The following is a 22,137-nucleotide window of genomic DNA, read 5'->3' on the forward strand; positions in this document are numbered from 1 at the left end:
ATCAAAAGAACTAAATCATGGAAACTCAACACATGCTTATGAACATAACCACACGGCCACAAGAACTCAATATCAGTCACCCAAACAAACTACAATGACAATCCTAACTAGAGGAAAGCTATGTCGGTCTGTATACTCTGTAGTTTTTGCACATGAATGCACATGACGATGATGACCAAAGAATGTGAGTGGTATGAAACAAGGATAGGGGTAAAGGTGTGGTACTAGACTAAAAATGAGTCTAGCCATTCAGAGTTTACAATGAGTGGTAAAAATGGTGTAAAGTAAACTCTGAATGTATGATCCATTACATGATTCTCAACCCCCTAAGTGAGATATAATAAGTCCATATTAAGTCCAAATAAGTAAGGCCAAGCTCAAATCATCAAAATTTCGATGCGACAAGAATTATTGAAGTGATCAAGTCATGATTTTTTTCTAAACTTCCAAGTCATCCTTAAACTATGCTAAATGGTCCCAAGGCAATGAATCAAACATGGTGCAATTCCCTAAGAAAAGCTCATAATTCTCAACCAGCATTTTGACTCAATAAAACACACTTTTGACTTTTGACGATAAAACAAATCGACTGACTTAAAACAAAGCAACAAAGGAAAAACAACCAAAGCAAACAAGATTAGTAGACATATGACACCTTCCCCTAGACTTGCTTTACACCATCTCGGTGTGAAAAAAACAAAAAAAAAAATCCAAGAAAAGAGGTCAAACAGACTCAAAGGAAATAGAAAAGAAAAATAATTAGTAAGAGAGAAAAATACCTGGTGGGTTACCTCCCACAAAGCGCTTGTTTTATGTCGTTAGCTTGACCGGATTCTTGTGAACTAATGGGTGTGAGCATGAGGACGTGCTCCAAAACAAGGTCTCCAGTCATTCATCTTCAGCTTCAAAACTCTACTCATAATCCCTTTCACAGCTTTTTAACCTTTTCCTTTCAACTCTGATGTTAGAATACTCATAGCTTTGGAAAAAGGTTTTGAGGTTCCCTGCACCTTATACTCTAATGTATCTCCAACACACTTCATTGGTATTAAGGTTACATGAGGATTTTCCTTAATCCTTTTGGGCTTAATCTTGCATGGAGCACTAAGCTTTTTTATTGGAATTTGAAGGTCTCCATCCAAGACTTCTTTGACCTCACTCCAACCAATGCATGTCTTCACATACTTATCCCTAGGATCATCTATGGTTTCAATTGAAAAGGCTTGTCCTCCAATAGTAGGTTTTTTCAGCAACCTTTGCATGTCAAACTCCTGAGTATGGTCACCAATCTGTAAGTGAATTTGCTGCTTTTTAACATCAATCATAGCCCCAATGGTATGTAAAAATGGGCGACCAAGAATGAGAGGATCATGTGGTTCTTTATCAAGCTCCAAAACTGTGAAGTCAGTTGGGATGTAGAAGTTCCCAACTCTAACATGCACATCCTCCACCAACCCAACTGGAGATCGCACAAAACGATCAGCAAGCACTAAGGAGATCCTTGATGGTTTGAAATTGGTGATTCCCAAACGCTCTGACACATAAAGCGGCATCAAATTGACACTAGCTCCCAAGTCACATAAGCATCTCTCAAACATGAATCTCCCAATTTGGCAAGGTAGTACAAAACTCCCTGGATCCCCAACCTTCTTAGGAATCTCAATCGGGATGATGGCATTGCACTCAGAACTAACCATCTCTACCTCCTCTTTCAAGTGTGCCATTGCAAGAGTTTTCTCCTTGTTCCTTTGATGTTTTTCCTGCTTCTCAAAATGCACATATGCCTTCCTAGTTGAAATCATCATGACCCCTTCTTCAATGCTCTTCTTGTAAGACAAGACATCCTTCAAACATTTCTTGTATGTTTTTGTATTCTTAATTGACTCTAGGAATGGGAGTTTGATGTGAAACTCTTTCATAACATCATCAAAGTGAGCTTTCACCTTTTTAGCTTGCATTTTAGCTTCCATTATACGACCTGAAAATGGGAGCTTAGGAACATATGGTGGTGGTGCAACGTATGGTGGCTCATCATCTCCTGCAATCTCATCATCTACAGCAACATCAACAACAAGAACTTCCATCTCTGAAATAATACTTTCATTTGCAGCTTCTTGTAGACCTCTTTCAGCAACTTCTGCAGGTTCTTCTTGAATCATAACAGCATAACAATGCTCTTTATTTTTGGGTTCACTTTTCCCTGGTAAAACACCTGATGGTCGCATAGAGGAGGAAGAAATCTGAGCTACTTGGTTCTCAAGAGTTTTAACATGTGAAGATAGTGTTGTGAACTTCCCATTGAGATCACGATACATGTTGTCCACCTTAACATTGATTTCAGCAGCATTATTCACCTGACCTTCAAGAATCTGCTGCATCATCAACTTCATTTCATTATCCCCTGAAGAAGACGTAGAAGTGTTGCTCACAGGAACTTGAACTGGTGCTTGGTAACTTCCCCGGAAGTTGTTAAACTAAGGTTTTTGCTGAAAACCTCCTTGACCATATCCATTTCCCTGTCCTTTCTCCTGAGGCACAAATGGCTTATTGTAGTTTCCTTGCCCTGGTATAAACTGCTTTTGTTGAGACTGTTGCGGTGGATATACTTGATCTTGTGGGTTCACAACATTAGTGCTCTGGTAAGAGAGGTTGGGGTGATTCCTGTAGCCCTGGTTGAAACCATTGTTCTGATATCCTTGGTTCACGTAATTCAGCTCAGCTTGTAGTTCCTCAAAACCATCCCCAGCACCTTTGTGATAAACCTTACCATCACCAGTATCATCACAGAAATTCAAACTCCTCTGATCTCTTCTCAAAAGCTGCTCCACTTTTGAAGTCAACTCAGCAATCTATTTTGATTCTCCTCCTCCACTACTTCTCACTGTCCTATCATAGTCAACACAATGGTTATTGTTGCTAGCAGCTAGGTTCTCAATCAAAATCTCAGCTTCTCCTTCTGTTTTTGTCATGAAGTCCCCATTACTAGCTGTATCCAGGGCCATCTTATACCTCTCATCAACCCCTCTGTAGAACGTGTTGATGAGTGATTCTGGTGTGAATCCATGGTGAGGACATTCTCTCTTATAGTCTTTGAACCTTTCCCAAGCCTCATGGAATGACACAGTAGCATGCTGCTGGAAGCCTGAAATCTTATTCCTAAGAAGAGTAGTCCTTGCTTGAGTAAAATACTGTCCCAAGAACGCAGCTTTATACTCATCCCATGTTCGAATGGTATCTCCATTTAACGACTTAAACCAGCGCTGAGCTTTATCACTCAGAGAAAATGAGAACAACCTGCATTTGACAGCATCATCAGGTACCCCATTCATTCGCGTTGTGCCACATATATCCTCAAAGTACTCCAAATGATAAACTGGGTTCTCTGACGGTAGACCATGAAACTGATTTTGCTTCACTAAACCCAACAGTGCCGGTTTGATCTCAAAATCATTTCTGGCGATTGGAGGATATTGGACACCTCCGCGGTACATCTCAGCGTTGGGAGCATCATGTTCCCTCAAAGTCTGTCGAACATTTGCCGATCTTTGATTAAAAGCAGCTAAACGGGCAGCTTCGCGGCGCACAGCTTCTCTTTGAGCAGCTGCACGGGCAGCATCTCCACCAGCAGGAGGATTAACGTTCCCAGCAAGAGGAGGATCCTCAAACTCTCCATGATTTTCATCTTCATGATGTTCATCATCCACATTTCGACCAGCTAGACCATCAGCCATTTCAGCAAGTCTTTTCTTTCTCCTATTCTCTCTCTCAAACTTTCCCAAGTCTTCGTGATATTTTCTAGGTGTGAAGAGCCTGCACTGCGGGTTATACACCTGAAAACACCAAAAAGACAGAAAAAGCTTTGGTTACCAGCTGTAAATAAAAATACTATAGACTATAACCTAATCCTAAATCTCTAGGTAACGCAATTGGTCCCCGGCAACGACGCCAACTTGATTGCTCGAGTATTTACCCGATACACTTAACCGCAAGGCAGTATATGCGGGGTCGAATCCACAAGGACCAATGGTACACTAAAGATTTGCGAGACTTGTAAATAGCTAAAGCGAACGAAAAGTTTGTTTGTTTGGTTTCAGAAATTGTGAATAAAAATGCAATAAAGAAAACGATTTAACTTATGGGATTAAAACATTGCGCTATAGGGTATTTCAGAGATCAATGACCAATGGGGAAATGAAACAAGGAATTCAATAGTTAAGAACCGGTCTAGAACATGAACACAAGATTTGACTAACCCTCTTTCAAGGTATTAATCACTAAAGTTGACTACTCAATTACTAAACTTTCATTTGTAATCTCCTAAGCAAATTTGCATTATCAAACAAGTTCACTAAGTTCACAATATCCCCTAACATCAACTTTCGCAGGTTAGAGAAATATTGCTCAATTCATATTGGTTCAGGCATTCTATCGAACACTTGTGATGCGTAGAAAGACCTAGAATCTAGAACAAGGTGATCAGTCCTATTCTAGCAGTAAGAGCATATGAATCAAAGAACCACAAAGAAATTAGAATTCCCAAGCAACAATTAAACCATTAAATCATTTGATCCCCTACTTAGAACCCTAAAACCCAATTAGGTGACTACTCACACATAGGAAAAGAGAAAACAAAAATCATAGATAAAGAAAACATGATTAAATTGCAGAAATAATAAGAAAGGGTCTAAAAATCTTCTCCAAATTGTCAATGAGGATGGATCTCTAGAATCCCGAAAGAGCGGCTTACAAAAAGTCTCAGGTAGCAGAAAGAAATAGAAAAATAGAATAGGCATCCCCCCTTGCTAATTAGGTTTTGGGGGTATTTATACCCTTATTAAAATAAAATATATAAAATAAAAAATGAGAATAGAAAAGTTTAGAAAAAGGAAATAAGTGTCTGGATTGTAGTCAAAACAGACTTCAATAGACTTGTGTATAAATTTCACCAGACTTCACCAAACTTGTCTGCAGACTTCAAACTTCACCAGACTTGTCTTCAAAGTTCACCAGACTTCTCCAGACTTGTCTACAGACTTCACCAGACCTCTCCAGACTTCAACAAACTTGGCTACAGACTTTACTAGACTTCTTTAGACTTTTCCAAACTTCATGCTTCAATTCAACTTAAAGATATCCAAAAGTCACTTCCTGCTTCTTTATTCCAATTAAGCTCGAATCCAACCAAAAGACTCCAAATCTAGCACATCTCCATACCTAATCACAACTCAAGAAAAGACCAAAAAGACACAAAATACGGACAAAGATGCGACATATGACTCAAAACAAATATTAAATAAAGGACAAAAGACACCAAAAACACAATACATCAAGGCCAGATTTGGAAAGTAACTTATTTATGGAACATGAAGAAAAATAAACTCACAACTGTCAATGACAGTCAGAAGTTCATAGATTACAAACAAATTCGGTGAATTTTTGTGGATACACAAACTTTCATATGGTTTTGTAAAATAATAATGGGTAAACAAAAGTCAACTTGATACAACAGAGAATTCTTCACTAGCTCTACCGAGCCGTTGGATTGGCTTCAGTGTCAAATGTCATGCTCACTTCTATAGAACTCTGCGAATTCATCTCCGGACTATGTCCTCCCCTCAAGTTTTCTGATGCCAAACACTCGTTTAATTCGAAAACAACTTGAGTCATTGTTGGTCTATTTACTGAAGAAGGATTCAGACATGACATTGCTAGTTCGACAGCTTTCCATACTGAACCGGAGTCGTAATCTCCATGGAGGCTTGGATCTGTAATACTCTTGATGTCCCCTTTCGTAAGCATTTTTCCCACCCATTCTGCTATGTGTCGCTTTTCACGGTTTTGGTCAATCACTGGTTGATTTGTAACTATCTCTAATATTACAATCCCAAAACTGTAGACATCACTCTTTTCTGTCAACCAATTTGTCCGGTAATATCTGTAAACAATTTTACTTAACATGATCCTTATAGAAAGAAAAGAATATGCTTAATACATTGTGATAATTCAGTGGTGATACTTACTCGGGATCAAGGTACCCAATTGTTCCAGCAACAACTGTCGATACATGTGTTTCGCCTTCGATCGGAAATGATCTCGAAAGTCCAAAATCAGCAAGTTTGGCCTGAAAATGTTCATTCAACAATATATTTGTAGTTTTGATATCTCTATGAACCATAAGTGGCTTACACCCATTATGTAGGTACTCCAACCCTATGCAAGAAAAAAGTCATTTAAAAAGAAAACAAATTCCATAAATTGAATCATATAAATCTAGGCAAAAAAATGTGAACACTAGACGAACCTTGTGCAGAGTCCGCAACTATTTTTAGTCTAGCTGCCCAATTCAAAAATGAGCCACCACGTTTTCCTGTGTATTTAGTGAAGGAATAACTGAAGTTTAAATTCTAATACGCATAGCTAAATAGTTAGAATATCGCAATCAAAATATGAATAGTGTTTAATATATCTGTCAAAATAAATATAGTTTGATATCCGGCAACTTTGATATATCACCTGACATATGCTCATCTAAGTCTCCATTGGCCATGTATTCGTAAATGAGGGCCAAATTTTCTCCTTCATCACAATAACCAACAAGACCAACCAAATTCTTGTGATGAACTCTGAGAAGAAGTTCCACCTATCAAACATCATGCTAAGTCTTTTATCTCGAAAAGGATATTTTCTTGGGTTTATGATTATAATAAAAGAGTGATATTTGAAGAAAAAAACACACATTGGAAAGATGGAAATGACTTAATTAAGTAATATATAAGGGACATGGTTCAATGGACTCATACTTTGTTGGTTTTGAGTTGGAAACGCAAATCAAAAGTTGACATGAGGATTTATAAGTATTTTTATTCAATTTTTTTTATTGAAAGTTGTGAGAAGAGTACCTCAGCTTTGAATTGTTTATATCCTTGAGACGAAGAATGTGAGAGCATTTTAATAGCGACTTCTTCGGTATCATTCACAGAACCATAATAGACGATTCCAAACCCTCCTTTCCCAAGGACTCTTTGGAAGTTCTTTGTCATCTTCACAACTTCAGAGTAAGTAAACCTTTTATTTTTGGACATTATTGTCGGTTCGGATGATCTAGAGGATCTACCACCCGTGTTTAGCATGCATGATGTTGGCTCTAAATTTGTGAGACAAAATGTCAGAGAAAGTACTATATATATATATAAGTTTCATATACAAACACGTTGTACTAACTTTCAAGTGTTGAATTTATGACGAATACCTTCATCAGTTGATGGCTTTTTCTTTTTTATGAGAACACAAAATAGAATCGGTACAACTACGAGAACAACCACTAAAGCAAGTGATGCGGAAATGGATAATATAATGTTGTTTTTCCGATGTCCACCCTCTTTGGATCCGTTTACGCATGATCCAGTTGTGCAAAAAATATTTGGATTTCCTTCAACACTTTAGATTACAAGTATTTAGTTTTTCAAGATATTGTTTTGATCAAAGTGGATATAAAAATCATCAAAGAAATATAACAGGAGAGATCTTACTTCAACTTCAATCCTTTCTTCTGTATTAGCTTTTTGGGAACTGGACCATTGAGATTGTTCCTACTTAAATTTCTATTACAATACACAAATACGTTAAACATATGCAAATTTTGATATAAGAACTCATGTTTTCATGGTATCGTATAAAAACTCACATGACCAGGAGTGATTTCATGTCGGCTAGAAATTCCGGCACACCCCCAGTCAAATTATTATTTGACAAGTCCCTGACAGTTGAGAAACAAATAATTCTTTTTTGTAAATTTGTTAACAAAGATATTGCTACTACTAAGTTGTGGTCATGATACGTACAGTTCTTGTAGATGGGTTAGATTCAAAATGCTAGGTGTGATAATCCCAGTCAATGCACTTGAAGACAGGTTTCTAGTAACGACAGATTCACAAAATGTGTTAAACGTGCAAGACATTATGAAAGAAATATGGTTAAATCATATACTTACAAGAACGTGACTATAGGTGGAGTAGAATTATCGAAGCTATTGCATTTGAGACCATCCCATAAAAATTGGCTGGGGACACACGGATCTCCTTCCCAGCTGATTTTACTTAATCTATAAGTAGATTGGATATTCTTGATGGCGAAAACTAACAATTTTGAATTTTGAAAATATCAACGATAACATATATATATATATATATATATATATATATATATATATTTACACAAGGATTTATAATTAAAAATTTGGCATACCATCATCTTCATTAGTTTCGAGTTGTGAGTGATTTATCAAAGTGTAGATCTCCATAGCGTTAATCATAGGCGGAATTGGACCCCCCATTCCGTTAAGTTGCAAAAGACATTTCCCTTCCTTACATTTTCTTGGCGTCGTGTCGTATATAGTTTTGACTTTTAAATGTGTAGGAATGTAAGGTCCGTTAATTATTTCTCCATTCAAGAAAATAAAAAATTGTCTCTGATCATCGCCTGTTTGAGGCTGAAGCTCCGCAAAGTGCATGTAGAGGTAAATCTCTGCACTAGGATCCCCCGACTCCCAAGAAAAATTTAGCATTGTGCTGCTAGCCTTCTTCGGAGTGATAGCATTGGCCATCACATCTTGTGGGATATCGTAACCAGTAGAAGTATTTATACTGAGAGCAGTATTTATTAACGCCCACTCGTCCTTGAAGTTGTTGAGCCACATACGATCATGGACATCTTCTGGGTGCCTAACGAAATTTCGTGTTAGAACACATCAATAAATGAAAGCATGCATTAGACTTTTAGTAGTATTGAGTTTTTATCCTTACCTCATTATCAAGCCACCTGTTGTGCTAAAATAGTACCTAATCATGTTCCTAAACGAGCCCCTTTCAGTAGTATACATATTGTTTCTCAGTGGTCGTAGTTCCAAGGAATTTATCATTGGTGTTGTTTTCCCTGTCTTAACAAGACATACCTGTAAAGAGTTGGATCTTGGAACGTGGATGAGCTCCTCAAATGAGAGAACATCCTTCACCGTTGCCCACTTATTTGGGCCAAGGTACAGATCAAAGTTTGGGACGACGTTAAGACCATCGTAGTTTCCGTATACGAAAATAGCCCTAATTAGATAGTTCATGCCCCGTGTGACATTCAGATTGTAGCAGTTTCGGATTCCCTCTGGAAAGTATCTCAGTTTCAAAGATGACTCAAAGAAGGCAAGTGTATGTTCCTTCTCGATTTGACTAGTTTTCCCACCTCGGACATAACCATCATCTGATGTATATGTTAATTCAAGCGTGGAATCTTTGTAAGGAGATTCTTTGGGGGACAGACCGCAATCTAAATTGATGAATCCTACAAGAAGACATTTATAATTATATATAAGTATCTTATATACTAGTAGTTACTCCGTGCTACGCACAGATTTAGTTTACATTGTTTTTAGATATCTTTTGTAATTTTAGAGATTATTAATTCAAAAAATATTAATTAAATAAAAATATTATATAAGATTTGAGATATGAGATATGAGGGTTAGTAAAATGTGTATCTTTCAATTTATAAGATAAATTGTAGTTGATTATATTGAGTTACAAATATACATGTCCATACCTTTTTCATCCTCAGCTTGAACAAGATGTAGTATAAAGACGAAAATCACAAGTACAACGAACCCACAACATCTCTCCATTTTTCTGCTCGACTTTTGAAAAACGAGATTTCAAGATATAACAAACTGGCGAGCCTTTTATAATATGTATCCAAGGATATTATATGAGCCACTTTTCAAATGGACATTAAAAAAAAAAAAAAAAAATCTTGGGTTCACCAACTCTCATAAACCCCCTCTTATGTATGACATGGACCACATGGCATATTGTTGTATTATGTGCTCCATGTCATATCATATCTAAAAAATAAATAAAAAGAAAACAAATTAAGGAAACAAATTATTTAGATTTTTTATTAACAAATTCATGTCTGTTTCGGTTTATAAAAAGTATTAGAGTTTAAATTTCTAATTTTAAAAATTATATGTTGGTTTGGGTTTATAAAAAATAGTTAGGATTTAGATTTTATAATGAAACAAAATTATATCGGTTTGAGTTTGCAAAAAAGTTGTTAGAGTTTAGATTTGCAATTAAACGAAAATATATGTCGGTTTGAAATTACAAAACAGTGGTTAGAGTTTAGATTTTACAACTAAACAAAAATATATGCCGGTTTGGGTTTATAAAAAGAGTGTTTATGATTTAGATTTTACAATTAAAAAAAATTATATGTCGGTTTGAGTTTATAAAAGAGTATTTAGAGTTTAGATTTTACAAAAAAAAAAATTATATGTTGCTTGGGGTTTATAAAATATGGTTAGGTTTTAAATGTGATAATTAAAACTGTAATATAATATTAGAATTAACAATTTTAAAATTGATTGATCTACAAGATTTTGTTTACTTAATTAAGATTTATTTCCTTAATTTATAGGGGGTGAATTAGATAGGTTCACCACTAGGGTGAATCCAAAAAAATTGTCCAAAAAAAAAAATAAACAACAGTCAAACACAATTTGTGAGGAAAACTAAGCTACTTTAATGCCGGCAGATAGCACAGAGCAAGATGTGAGAAGTTTAACTATTGAAATAACTAGACAAATAAGAAGTAGTAGTGCTTGAAGATTATTTCATATCTATAAGGGCAAGAACATTGACTCAATGTCACGTCTACTTTAGAGTTTAGACGTTGAAGTTTACACGTTACAATTTGCATGAAAATTAATAAACCGAAAAGTAGGGGCGAGCATAAACCCCAAACCAAACCATACGACATCAAATCAAACCGACCCGGACAAAAGTGAACTGCTTTAGGTCGGTCAGTTTCTTTTCAAGCTGGTCCAAAAAGAAAATAAAACAGAGAGTCTTCACAAGTTGGAAAATCAAACTAAATATAAGCAAATCCAAATTTATAGGAAAAAAAACTAGGTGAAGAGGATAAATGTATAGATCACCGGTTCAAATGACACTTGAGAAGAGACCATGTAAAATATTATGGTTCAGTCTTGAGAGGATGCATCGACCTAGATTCTTAGTTATTCAAAAAAAAAAACTACGGTAAGATATTTTATTAACAAACCGGAACGGTACGTGTTGGAAACTAACTTGACTTTATGTATTTGGATTTGATGAGTTTCTCAACCGTACTTTATTATTACTCCAACTTGGGATAAAAAGGAAAAAAAAAATACACAAGCATTTCTCTTAACTTAAGAAATTGGCAATTAGGCAAATTAAATATGTTGGGAAGACTGAAGGTTTAAGTACCTAAATCTATCACAAGACGTGGACACTAGGCTTCGATGCTCCAAACTCTTTCAAAGAATGAATACGCATGTATGCGTCACATCCTTCTATAATTGAACTACTTGTTGATTTGAATTTGTTTGCACTCTATTGTTTAAACCAATTTGAAAAGAAAAAAACTCAAGAAGGAAAACAGTGGCTAATAATTTATAACTTCACTGCTGGTTCTGGTTGTCACCTGAATGTTTGAAACCGGGACATGTCATCTACTAATACACCAAGAGTTAGAAAATTTTGTGTAACAATGGATGATTTTCGGTAGAATTAGGTACATAACTTTCTCTTAACTCGGATCAAACCAATTAATTCAAATCCCCAAACAAATCACAGATGTCCTAGAACCTTTTGATATATAACTAAGAATATTAAGACTTTTTCGGTTTCATTTTTGCTTTTTTGCTTTTTTTTTAGTAATTCATGAGTGATTCTGAACGCTTTCTAGTTGCAAAAACTAATCTCCTGAGCCCGGAGGAAACCATGTTAATTTTCGAACTCAGTGGTCAATAATACTAGAACCTAAGTGTCAGGACTTACTTCCCTTTACCACTTGACCAAGGCCACTTAGTTCATTCTTGCTCTTTTCTCAGCATAGTAACTCTTTTTCCTTTTTTTTTTATTAAAGAATGGTGGAGTGGAACCGGTTCTCGTCTTACATAAACTGCATCAAAAAATCCGAATAATGTTAGCTTAATACATACTCATGAACATAACCATACAACCATATAAGATTAATGAAATGACCCGACCCTTTTTTTAATACAATGTTAAACTAGTGATCCCATGCTTACTAACATCCTAAGCCCCAATAAACAAAACAACAGAAATACAATAACAACATTAACTAGAAAGACTAATAACTAATAAATCAATAATCAATCCAACATAACAGTAATAGGTCATCCAATAAAGTCATTAAACATTAAACCAGCAACCTAGCAACATTCTAACGACTCAACTCTAGCAACCTAACAGAAGCCAGACAACACATCAACGAGCCACTAGAACATCTTCTTCTTCTTCATGGTCTTGATTCCATGATCACACATTACCTTTACATGCATCACAAAAAATAATTAAGACGCATGAGTATTATCAAAAATACTCAATGAGGCAATCCTCCCATCTATTAGGCTATACACACAAGCAATTGAGAATTTAATGTTCAACAAACAATAAACAACACAATTAAACCAGGAAATGCAAGTATCAGCCGTCTGCTGAATGGGTTGGTGTCGACCGAAACCCTCCTGGTTATGTTAATTGACACTGACCACCGGACAACTCTAAAAACCTAGCAATGTCGACTGACACCTTTACCTGGTGTCGACTGACACCTCTACCTGATGTCGACCGAATCCTCCCCAAGTTCTCGCGCCGTCTCCACTTTGGTGTCGACCGAACTGAAAAAATAATGGTGTCAACCGACACCTTCCTTGGTGTCGATCGACACCCATCCCAAAACTATGGAAAATTGTTTGCGGGTGTTACACTTAATATCAATCATCCAAACAAACTACAACCACAATCCTAACTAAAGAAAAGTTAAGTTGGGTTGTATATGTTAAGTGATATTTTTAACGGTTTTTATAATCGTTTTGATATTACTTCTTGAGTATTTTTCGTCGAGAACTTGTTTATTATGGTCTTTTCTATATATTTAGGTTTATGGACCATTTGGAGCAAAATGAGGTGTTTTGAAAGAGAAATGGAGCAAAATGCATCTTGATCTAGTGTCAAATAAAACCTAATGTGCACTCAACCACGATCTAATGGTGTCGTCGTAACACTTAGGGTCGAATCCACAGAGACCAAACGATACACTATGAAATTATATAGATCGAGTATAGTTAAAGCAAAAGAAAGTTTGTATTTCAAGTAATCGATTAAGAAAGTTCGGGTTTTCGGGTTTTCGGGTTTAAGCATATAGAACCCGTTCGGGTTTTTTATACTTTCGGGTCGGGTTCGGGTATTATCCGTTCGGGTTCGGGTTTTTCGGGTATACCCGAACTCATTCAATCCATGAACAAAAAAAAAAACTAATTTTTATTTTTTTATAAATTTTAAAAAACTTATATATATATATATATATATATAAATATTTAACATTTCATCTTAGTACAGAGAAACTAAGATAGCAGAATGGTTAAAAATGCATCCATAAATGTTCAAGGTCATAGGTTCGAATCCTCTAAAATGCATATTTTTACATTTAATTCGGGTTACTTCGGGTGGGCATTCGGGTTCGGATAATACCCGAACCCGAACTGAACCATCTACTTCGGGTCAGGTTCGAGTTCGGGATTCGGGTCCGGGTAAAATGCCCAAGCCTATATACATGAGTTCTTCCGCCTTACCATTTTTTCACAAGTAAATAGCATCATCTTGTGCATCCCATGTGTACACTGCGCCACACCTATAAATGGAAGCCCCTGTATATGCTGTATTTATGATATTCCATACAAAGTTACACTTGAATATCGTCTTCGTGAAGATAGCACCATCATGAAAACTAAAATTGTATGTAGGACCTTGAAATTTAACAAAATGATCACCTAAATCGTCGGTTATGGACTTGCAATGAACTTGTAGATCACTATGACTTAAAGAAAGGTTGTTTTGAAAAACTACAGTATATTTATGACATGCAGCTTCATTTGACCCAAAACGCGAAAAAAATATCAAAAACAGAAAACTTAATGCAATAATCATTATTTCGTATCAATCTAAGTATACTTTGGAGTATATCTTGCAAAATACTTCTTTATTACATTTGGGTATGTCTTTGCTGATTTATAGACTTTTGATGTTTGGAAAAGTCTTATCTCATTAAGTTGAGAAATACTTTAAATGTGTTTGAACACTTTTTTGTCATAAAAGATGTTAAATTTTTTATGAATAATATTTGACTAGTTTAATTAATTATTTTTATTTTCCCAAAAGTAACATAGATGAAACAAAAACCCATGCATGTGTCTATCGGTGAATGTAACATAGATAAACAAAAGTAACATAGATAAACAACTATGTTAAAATTTTGGGATATAGAATAATAATAAAATATTGGGATATATTTATAAAAGTAACATAGATAAACAAAAACCCATGCATGTGTTGTTGCAGGATAATTCTTCATCTACCGAGCCGTTGGGCTCACTTCGGTTTCGAAGGTCAAGCTCAATTCTATAGAACTCTTTGATTCCATATCCCGACTCGCTCCTCCCCTTGCATTTTCAGATGCCAGACACTCGTTTAATTCAACAACAACTTGGGACATGGTCGGTCTTCTCACAGAATTAGGATTTAGACAACCCATTGCTAGTTCAACAGCTTTCCAAACAGAAGCAGAGTCATAATCTTCATTAAGACTAGGATCCATAATGCTTTTGATGTCTCCTTTTGTAAGCATTACTCCTACCCATTCTGCTATATGAGGCTTTACACGGATTTTGTCGATCACAGGTTGGTTTGTGATGATCTCTAACAATACAATCCCAAAACTATAAACATCACTCTTTTCTGTCAACCAATTTGTCCTATAGTATCTGCAAATCGAAATTTATGACAAAATTTGTGAAGTTTCTTTCTCATTAAGAGAAAGAAAAAAAGGAATTTCATGAGCGGTATACTTACTCAGGATCGAGATATCCAGGAGTACCGGCAACAACTGTTGACACATGAGTTTCACCTTCTATCGGAAATGATCTTGAAAGCCCAAAATCAGAAAGTTTGGCTTGGAAGTGCTCATTCAACAATATATTTGTGGTTTTGACATCTCTATGAACCATTGGTGGTTTGCATCCATTATGCAAATACTCAAGTCCTAAGCGACAACAATCATTTTTAATTAATAGCAAATAAACAAACAGTGGAAAATATTATGGGGTTAATCTCTAAACAAACCTTGTGCAGACTCAAGGACTATTTTAAGTCTAGTTCCCCAATTCAAAATAAACCGGTTGCGTGTTCCTGGTTGTTAAAAGAACATATTTTAGTGCCCAACTCTTATGTTACCTCCACAGAACAAAAAAAATAAAAGAAAAATTCATTCATACTTGATTTATACCTGACATATGTTCTTTTAGATCTCCATTCGCCATGTATTCATAGATAAGAGCCAAGTTCACTCCTTCGTCGCAGTATCCAACAAGACCGACCAAGTTTTTGTGATGAACTCTTAGAAGAAGTTCTACCTAGACACCAAAAACCATAACTCAGAAGTTTATGCTAGTTTTTAGAAATATTTTAGTTATTGATGTTTGTGATGACGGTGAGAGATTATTACCTCAGCTTTGAATTGTTTATATCCTTGAGATGATGAATGGGAGAGTATCTTAACAGCTACTTGTTCAGTACCGTTCACAAAACCATGATAAACAAATCCAAACCCTCCTTTCCCAAGGATTCTTTGAAAGTTATTTGTCATTATCACAACCTGTGAGTAAGTAAACCTTCTATTTTTTGCCACTATTGCCGGTTCCGATGATCTAGGCGATCTACCATCTGATGCTTGCATATACGATGGTGGTGGCCCTAAGATTTCAAGCAAAAACTGTTGTTATACTTAGTACTTAAGTTTGATATTTATGTATGTGTTGTGATATTAAGAATTAAGAAAGCAAGGAAATTTGAACTTATTGATAAAGTACCTTCAACTTTTGGTGACCTTTTCTTTTTAAGAATAAAAAACAGAACCAATGCACCTATAAGAACAGCTATTGAAACAATTGATGCAATAACTGGCACTATGACACTCTTTTTCTTATGTCCATCATCTCCTTTATTCACACATGAACCAGCTGTGCAAACAAGATGAGGGTTGCCTTTAACACTGTAAAATGTGAGTGCTGTTAAAGATATCAATTACATCAATAGGTGTGATAAAAATTAAAAAGTTATAAATAAAAATTGTTTACTTTAATTTCATTCCTTTCTTCTGAAGAAGTGAGGGAGGAACTGAGCCACTGAGATTATTACCACTTAGGTTTCTGTTGGAGTAGACAATGATTCGAAACTATTTTAAGTAAGTTAACTAAAAGAAAGAATAATTTGAAGTGTCTCATTATAAACTCACATGACCAAGAGTGATTTTATGTCAGCTAGAAACGCAGGTATATCTCCAGTCAAGTTGTTACCTGACAAGTCCCTGCCCAAAGAAGAACGAACCCTTCAAATATGATTCATTTCTGAAGGCAAAAACCATTTGAGGTTTCGTCAGCCGTGGAGATACTTACAGTTTCTGCAAGTGAATTAGATTCATAATGGCTTGCGTGATGATCCCACTTAATCCACTTGAAGATAAGTCTCTAGAGAAAAAACAAAAAAAAAAAAAGGTGTGAGATAATAATTTGAAAATTGACATGATTAAAGATTGACGTGATTAAAAAAATATTATTAATTGTATTAAACGGTTTATCTCACAAGGAAGTGATTATTGGTGACGTAGAAATATCAGAGCTGTTGCAATTTAGACCATCCCACAAAAACAGTTTGGGGACACATGGATCTCCTTGCCAACTGATTCTAGTTAATCCGTAAGTATCTTGAACATTCTTAATACCAACAACTGTAAAGTTTGATGATATCAAGAATCAAAACATAAAACACAGATATTTGTAGATAAGGTCAATAATGTATAAAAAATCGACATACCGTCATCTCCATTTGTGGTAAATCAATCACGCTGAAAGCCTCGATAGCATTAAGTATAGGTGGAAGGGTCGATTTCAGCGTCTTCACAAGCTGCAAAATGCATGCCCCTCCATCGCATTGCTGTGGGATCGAGTTGACTATGGATGCGGTTTTTAGCGGTAGAGGACTAAAAGGTCCAAAAGTATATATTCCGTTCTGTGTTACATTGAATTCCCTTGTGTCGTTAGCCCTTAGATTCTGAAGCTCTGCAAAGTGTACGTAAGAGTAATACTGTGTAGGAGGCTCTATTGTCCATGTGATGTTCAAGGTCTCGTTAGCCTCAAGGGGCGTTGCGGCTTTTGCCATTACACCTTGTGGTAGTTCATATGTAATACCAGTGTTTACATTGAGAGTCGTAGTTAGTTGTGTCCATGAGTTGTCGAAGAGAGGGTACCATTTACGGTCATAGACATCCTCCGGGAACCTGCACAATCATGTATTAGATTACATTACTAATCTGACATATGGCTTTCCATTTTTTCAAACGCAACAACTATATTGACATGTGAAAATTGTTTTGTTCTCCTCAAGAAATATAATTTATTTTTTCAAATAATTTTTAAGAAATTATAAAATGTAAACACAAAATCCAGTATCTATTTTTTTGGCAGTTTTTGCTTTCACGTTTGCAACGTAATTACAACGTATGTATAGAGAAAATTTCATTAGAACACATATATAGAGAAAATAAAATTTAGATAACATGAATGCAAACAAGCAATCGAAACATAAAGTTTATGTACCTTATACGAGTACTTGAATTGCTAATATACCCTCGGAATAAGTATTTCAGTGAACCGCTTTGAGTAACGTACATATTTTTCTTCAGCGGCCGTAGCTCCAACATATTTATAAAAGGTATACTTATTCCCGTGTTAACAAGACACACCTGTAAAGAGTTGGAATTGGTCACATGGATGATCTCCTCTATAGTGTCATTGCTACTCACCGTTGACCACAAATTTGGACCCAAGTAAAGGTCAAAGTTTGGCACAACGTTAAGACCATCGTAATTTCCATATACAAATGTGGCCTTGATCAAATAGTTGGTGTCGCGGGTGACGTTTAGATTGTAGCAGTTTCGTACCCCCTCTGGAAAATATCTCATAATCAAGGTCGGCCTATCGTAGAGCGGTTCGAATTCCTTGGCAACTCTACCGGTTTTCCCACTGTTTACTAAATCAGCGTCTGATGTATATGTTAAACCCGTTTCTGGCGCATTGTAAGGAGATGCAAGAGGGGATAAACCACAATCCACACTAATGAAACCTAATAATTAAGACAATACATGAAAAGCAAAATAGTGTATCATCTAAGAAACAGTTTAAGAAATAAGAAACACGCATATATATATATATATATATATATACAGACTGGATCAACAAATTAGTGCTTACCTGTTTGATTTTGAGCTTGTACAAGATGAAGTATCAACAGAAAAGTGACAACGTACACAAAATATCTCTCCATTGTTCTCCGTACTTTCCAAAAGAAAGAACGTTTTCTTAAGATATCAAGCTATGCATGTGAGTACATATGACTATATGAGCCACTTCTCAAAAGTCTCAAAGGCAGTTATACATATAAATAAAATAATTGAGAAATTTTTTCACGATGGAAAATGATACGACAGAACAAGTTTTGAGAAAATGACAAAGTGTCTTTTGTTTTTATGTCAATGACAAGAGTTATTAGTGGTCGAAAACATTTTCATGTACTTTAGACCGGTCACAATACATTGACGAAAGTTAACGAAAAATAATTTCGGTGTAGTCGACATCGCAGAACGAGGAATAATATCTAGAAAGGAGACGTGTATAAATAAATAAATGACGTTTTTCGTTGAATTTGACTTTGTATGGCATTTCATTGGTTGATCTGTCTAATCGTGTCTTCTTCGTTCTAGATGGATAACGTTTTCGCAATTGCAAGCTCCACCGTCAAAAGTCATCGATCATAAAGCTTATATCTCTTTGTGTACTGTTATACATCATAGTATTTGTGCATGCACAATGAAACCTCCAATGATGTTGTACATTAGAAACATATTTGAGTACTTAAGCGAAACAGATTAAACAAAAACTTATGTAATATCGCAGAAAATTTCTTCATTTGAACTACCGAGCTATTGGGCTCACTTGGGTAGTAAAGGTCAAGCTTACGTCTAAAGAACTTGTTGAGTCAATGTCTCGAATCGCTCCTCCCCTTGAATTTTCACATGTCAAACACTCATTTAATTCAAAAACAACTTGAGACATGGTGGGTCTTCTAGCTGAAGAAGAATTAAGACAACACATTGCTAGCTCAACAGCTTTCCAAACAGAAGTGGAATCATAATCTCCATTTAGACTTGGATCCATAATGTTTCTTATGTCTCCTTTTGTAAGCATTTCCCCAACCCATTCCGCTATATGTGGCTTTTCACGACTATGGTCGATCACATGTTGGTTTGTGATAATCTCTAACAATACGATCCCAAAACTATAAACATCACTCTTTTCTGTCAACCAATTTTTTCTGTAGTATCTGGAAAGCAAAACATATTATAAATTTTACGTAGTTTCTTTTTCATTGAAGAAAATGGATAATCACTTAAAAGGTAACTTACTCAGGATCGAGATATCCAGGAGTTCCAACAACAACTGTTGACACATGAGTTTCACCTTCGATTGGGAATGATCTCGAAAGCCCAAAATCAGCAAGTTTGGCATCAAATTTTTCATTCAGCAATATATTTGTTGTTTTGACGTCTCTATGAACCATTGGTGGTTTGCATCCATTATGCAAATACTCAAGTCCTATGCCACAACATTAGGTTTTAGCAATATTGCATAGTTTATCTAAATGAAAAATAAAATAAACAAACAAGTATAAGAACAAATAATGGGGGATAATCTCTAAACCGACCTTGGGCAGATTCAACTACTATTTTTAGTCTAGTTCCCCAATTTGAAATAAACTGGTTACGTGTTCCTGTATTTTAAATGTAAAGATAAATGTTAAAACTATAGAACTAATAAATAACAGTTAGTCATGATTGTCTTACCTGACATGTGGTCTTTTAAATCTCCGTTGGCCATGTATTCATAAATAAGAGCCAAGTTCTCTCCTTCGTCACAGTATCCAACAAGGCCTACCAAATTTTTATGATGAACTCTAAGAAGAAGTTCCACCTAAATACCAAGCCAGTAATCACAAGTTATATAATCTTTAAAATATTTGGATCATTGATTATTTCGTTTGAGATACTGATGAAAGTATGATTTTACCTCAGCTTTAAACTGTTTATATCCTTGCGATGAAGAATGAGAGAGTATCTTAACAGCTACTTGCTCTGTGCCGTTCACAAAACCATGATAAACAATTCCAAACCCTCCTTTCCCAAGGATTCTTTGGAAGTTATTTGTTATTATCATAACTTCTGAGTATGTAAATCTTCTATTCTTCGTCACTATTGCTGGTTTAGCTGATCTAGGGGATCTACCATCTGACGCTTGTACATATGATGTTGGTGGCCCTAAGTTACCGAAAAAAATATTGTAGTCAGGCTTAGAACTTGGTCTGATATTTAAGTGTGTTGTGATATTACTCTTGAGCTAAGGTATTATACCTTCAACTTTTGATCCCGTTTTCTTTTTGAGAACAAAAAATATTGCCAATGCACCTATAAGAACAGCTATTGAAGCAATTGATGCGATAATTGGCACTGTGATACTCTTTTTCTTATGTACATCTCCTTTGCTAACACATAAATCTGTGCAAAGAAGATGAGGGTTGCCTTCAACACTGCAAATTTTGTTGTTGTTAAAGATGTCAAATATATAAATTTGCTTGATAACAATCGGAAAAACAAAAAAAAAAATTGTTTACTTTAGTTTTAATCCTTTCTTCTGGAGAAGAGAGAGAGGAACCGAGCCAGTGAGATTATTACCACTTAAGTTTCTGTTGGAGTAGATGAAGAGTCAAACCATAAGCAATCATGTTTTAGAAAAAGTTTAGGAAACTTACATATCCAAGAGTGATTGTATGTCAGCTAGAAATTTAGGTATTTCTCCAGTTAATTTGTTATCTGACAAGTCCCTGCCATTAACAATAATATAATTCACTTCCAAAAGGCGAAACAAATATGAGGTCTGGTCAGCCGAAGAGATACGTACAGGTATTGAAGATTGGTTAGATTTTGAATTCCTTGTGTAATGACCCCAGTTAAACCACTTGAAGATAAGTCTCTGAAGACATGAAGTGTGAGAATTGTACTTGAATTGATATGATTAAAAAATATATATATATAAATTATCGAATGATTCTTCTCACAAGGAAGAAATTATTGGTGGCGTAGAAATATCGGAGTTGTTGCAATTTAGACCATCCCACAAAAACTGTTTGGGGACACATGGATCTCCTTGCCAACTGATTCTATTCAATACATAAGTGTTTTGAACATTCTTGATACCAGCAACTGCGTTTGTAAAGCTTGACGATATCAAGAATAAAAACATAAAAAACGCAAAAGACTTGTAGGTAAGACCAATGATGTAAAAAGCGACATACCTTCATCTTCATTTGTCTCCATTTGGGGAAAATCAATCACAGTGAAAGCCTCGATAGCATTAAGTAAAGGCGGAAGAGTTGATTGCAGCGTCTTCACGAGCTGCAAAAGACATGCCCCTCCACTACATTGCTCGGGGGTTAAGTCCTGTACGGTTTCAGTTTTGAGCGGTTTAGGACTATAAGGTCCAAATGTATTATCTCCATCCAACGTCACATTAAATTCTCTTGTATCATTGGCCCTTAGAGATTGAAGCTCTGCAAAGTGAATGTAGGAGTAAAATGGTGTAGTAGGAGGCTCTATTGTCCATGTAATGTTCAAGGTCTCGTTAGCGTTTAGCGGTGTTGCGGCTGTTGTCATTACACCTTCTGGTAGTTCATAACGAGTGCTAATATTTACATTGAGATTCGTAGTTACTTGCGTCCATGAGTTCTGAAAGAGCGGGTACCATTTACGGTCATAGACATCATCCGGGAACCTGTCAAAATCTTGTATTAGATCACATTACTAATCTGACATATGGCTTTCCATCGTTAATTTCAAACGAAAAAAAAAAAAAAAAAAAAA

General features: G+C 35.6%; 4 protein-coding genes across 5 annotated transcripts in view; all 4 read right to left on the reverse strand.

Annotated features, from left to right (window-relative positions):
• On the reverse strand, window positions 939–3,731 carry LOC104779308. Its single transcript, XM_010503666.1, has 3 exons — window positions 2,883–3,731; window positions 2,495–2,819; window positions 939–2,401 (listed from the first exon to the last, which is right to left on the reverse strand). The coding sequence occupies exons 1-3, from the start codon at window positions 3,729–3,731 to the stop codon at window positions 939–941; spliced, it is 2,637 nt and encodes an 878-aa protein (XP_010501968.1).
• On the reverse strand, window positions 5,363–9,672 carry LOC104778101 (probable LRR receptor-like serine/threonine-protein kinase At1g51810). The gene is made up of 13 exons (XM_010502468.1): window positions 9,589–9,672; window positions 8,802–9,330; window positions 8,245–8,720; window positions 7,991–8,135; window positions 7,842–7,913; window positions 7,685–7,756; window positions 7,530–7,601; window positions 7,250–7,437; window positions 6,900–7,144; window positions 6,514–6,640; window positions 6,302–6,367; window positions 6,021–6,210; window positions 5,363–5,935 (listed from the first exon to the last, which is right to left on the reverse strand). The coding sequence occupies exons 1-13, from the start codon at window positions 9,665–9,667 to the stop codon at window positions 5,527–5,529; spliced, it is 2,670 nt and encodes an 889-aa protein (XP_010500770.1). The 5' UTR covers window positions 9,668–9,672; the 3' UTR covers window positions 5,363–5,526.
• Window positions 14,286–18,554, reverse strand: LOC104778103 (probable LRR receptor-like serine/threonine-protein kinase At1g51820). Of its 2 annotated transcripts, XM_010502470.2 has the most exons (13): window positions 18,419–18,554; window positions 17,765–18,290; window positions 16,988–17,445; window positions 16,752–16,911; window positions 16,565–16,636; window positions 16,405–16,476; window positions 16,247–16,318; window positions 15,980–16,161; window positions 15,616–15,863; window positions 15,397–15,523; window positions 15,234–15,299; window positions 14,964–15,153; window positions 14,286–14,875 (listed from the first exon to the last, which is right to left on the reverse strand). In XM_010502470.2, exons 1-13 carry the CDS (start codon window positions 18,489–18,491, stop codon window positions 14,467–14,469), a joined length of 2,655 nt encoding a protein of 884 aa, XP_010500772.2. In that variant the 5' UTR covers window positions 18,492–18,554; the 3' UTR covers window positions 14,286–14,466. The 2 variants fall into 2 exon arrangements, with proteins under 2 accessions (XP_010500772.2, XP_010500771.1); XM_010502469.2 differs by lacking the exons at window positions 14,286–14,875; window positions 14,964–15,153; window positions 15,234–15,299; ... (4 more) ...; window positions 16,405–16,476; window positions 16,565–16,636 and having other exon boundaries at window positions 16,764–16,896; window positions 16,983–17,445.
• Window positions 18,967–22,137, reverse strand: part of LOC104778104 (probable LRR receptor-like serine/threonine-protein kinase At1g51820) — a 4,544-nt gene continuing 1,373 nt past the window's right edge. The window contains exons 3-13 of the mRNA XM_010502471.2: window positions 21,573–22,048; window positions 21,336–21,480; window positions 21,179–21,250; window positions 21,030–21,101; window positions 20,892–20,963; window positions 20,632–20,807; window positions 20,291–20,538; window positions 20,068–20,194; window positions 19,929–19,994; window positions 19,630–19,819; window positions 18,967–19,547 (exon numbers count right to left, since the gene is read on the reverse strand). Of these exons, the coding sequence (XP_010500773.1) occupies window positions 19,139–19,547; window positions 19,630–19,819; window positions 19,929–19,994; window positions 20,068–20,194; window positions 20,291–20,538; window positions 20,632–20,807; window positions 20,892–20,963; window positions 21,030–21,101; window positions 21,179–21,250; window positions 21,336–21,480; window positions 21,573–22,048 (2,053 nt within the window). The 3' untranslated portion in view covers window positions 18,967–19,138. The remainder of the gene's footprint in view (window positions 19,548–19,629; window positions 19,820–19,928; window positions 19,995–20,067; window positions 20,195–20,290; window positions 20,539–20,631; window positions 20,808–20,891; window positions 20,964–21,029; window positions 21,102–21,178; window positions 21,251–21,335; window positions 21,481–21,572; window positions 22,049–22,137) is intronic.

The sequence above is a fragment of the Camelina sativa genome, chromosome 3 (assembly GCF_000633955.1).
Source record: "Camelina sativa cultivar DH55 chromosome 3, Cs, whole genome shotgun sequence".
NCBI classification, from domain to species: domain Eukaryota; kingdom Viridiplantae; phylum Streptophyta; class Magnoliopsida; order Brassicales; family Brassicaceae; genus Camelina; species Camelina sativa.

Bases quoted from the DNA above. Each gene is read 5' to 3' on its own strand.
- LOC104779308 (XM_010503666.1), bottom strand. From the start codon at position 3,731: ATGGCTGATGGTCTAGCTGGTCGAAATGTGGATGATGAACATCATGAA. The intron at 2,820-2,882 runs GTGAGAAGTAGT...AAAGTGGAGCAG, and splicing joins GTGTTGACTATGATAGGACA to CTTTTGAGAAGAGATCAGAG. The intron at 2,402-2,494 runs GTTTTCAGCAAA...CGTCTTCTTCAG, and splicing joins AAATGGATATGGTCAAGGAG to GGGATAATGAAATGAAGTTG.
- LOC104778103 (XM_010502470.2), bottom strand. From the start codon at position 18,491: ATGGAGAGATATTTTGTGTACGTTGTCACTTTTCTGTTGATACTTCAT. The intron at 15,154-15,233 runs GTTTGTTTAGAG...GTTGTCGCTTAG, and splicing joins AGTCCTTGAGTCTGCACAAG to GACTTGAGTATTTGCATAAT. The intron at 14,876-14,963 runs GTAAGTATACCG...TTCGATTTGCAG, and splicing joins CCTGGATATCTCGATCCTGA to ATACTATAGGACAAATTGGT.
- LOC104778101 (XM_010502468.1), bottom strand. From the start codon at position 9,667: ATGGAGAGATGTTGTGGGTTCGTTGTACTTGTGATTTTCGTCTTTATA. The intron at 7,602-7,684 runs GTGAGTTTTTAT...GTATTGTAATAG, and splicing joins ATGAAATCACTCCTGGTCAT to AAATTTAAGTAGGAACAATC. The intron at 7,145-7,249 runs GTATTCGTCATA...TCACAAATTTAG, and splicing joins AAAGCCATCAACTGATGAAG to AGCCAACATCATGCATGCTA.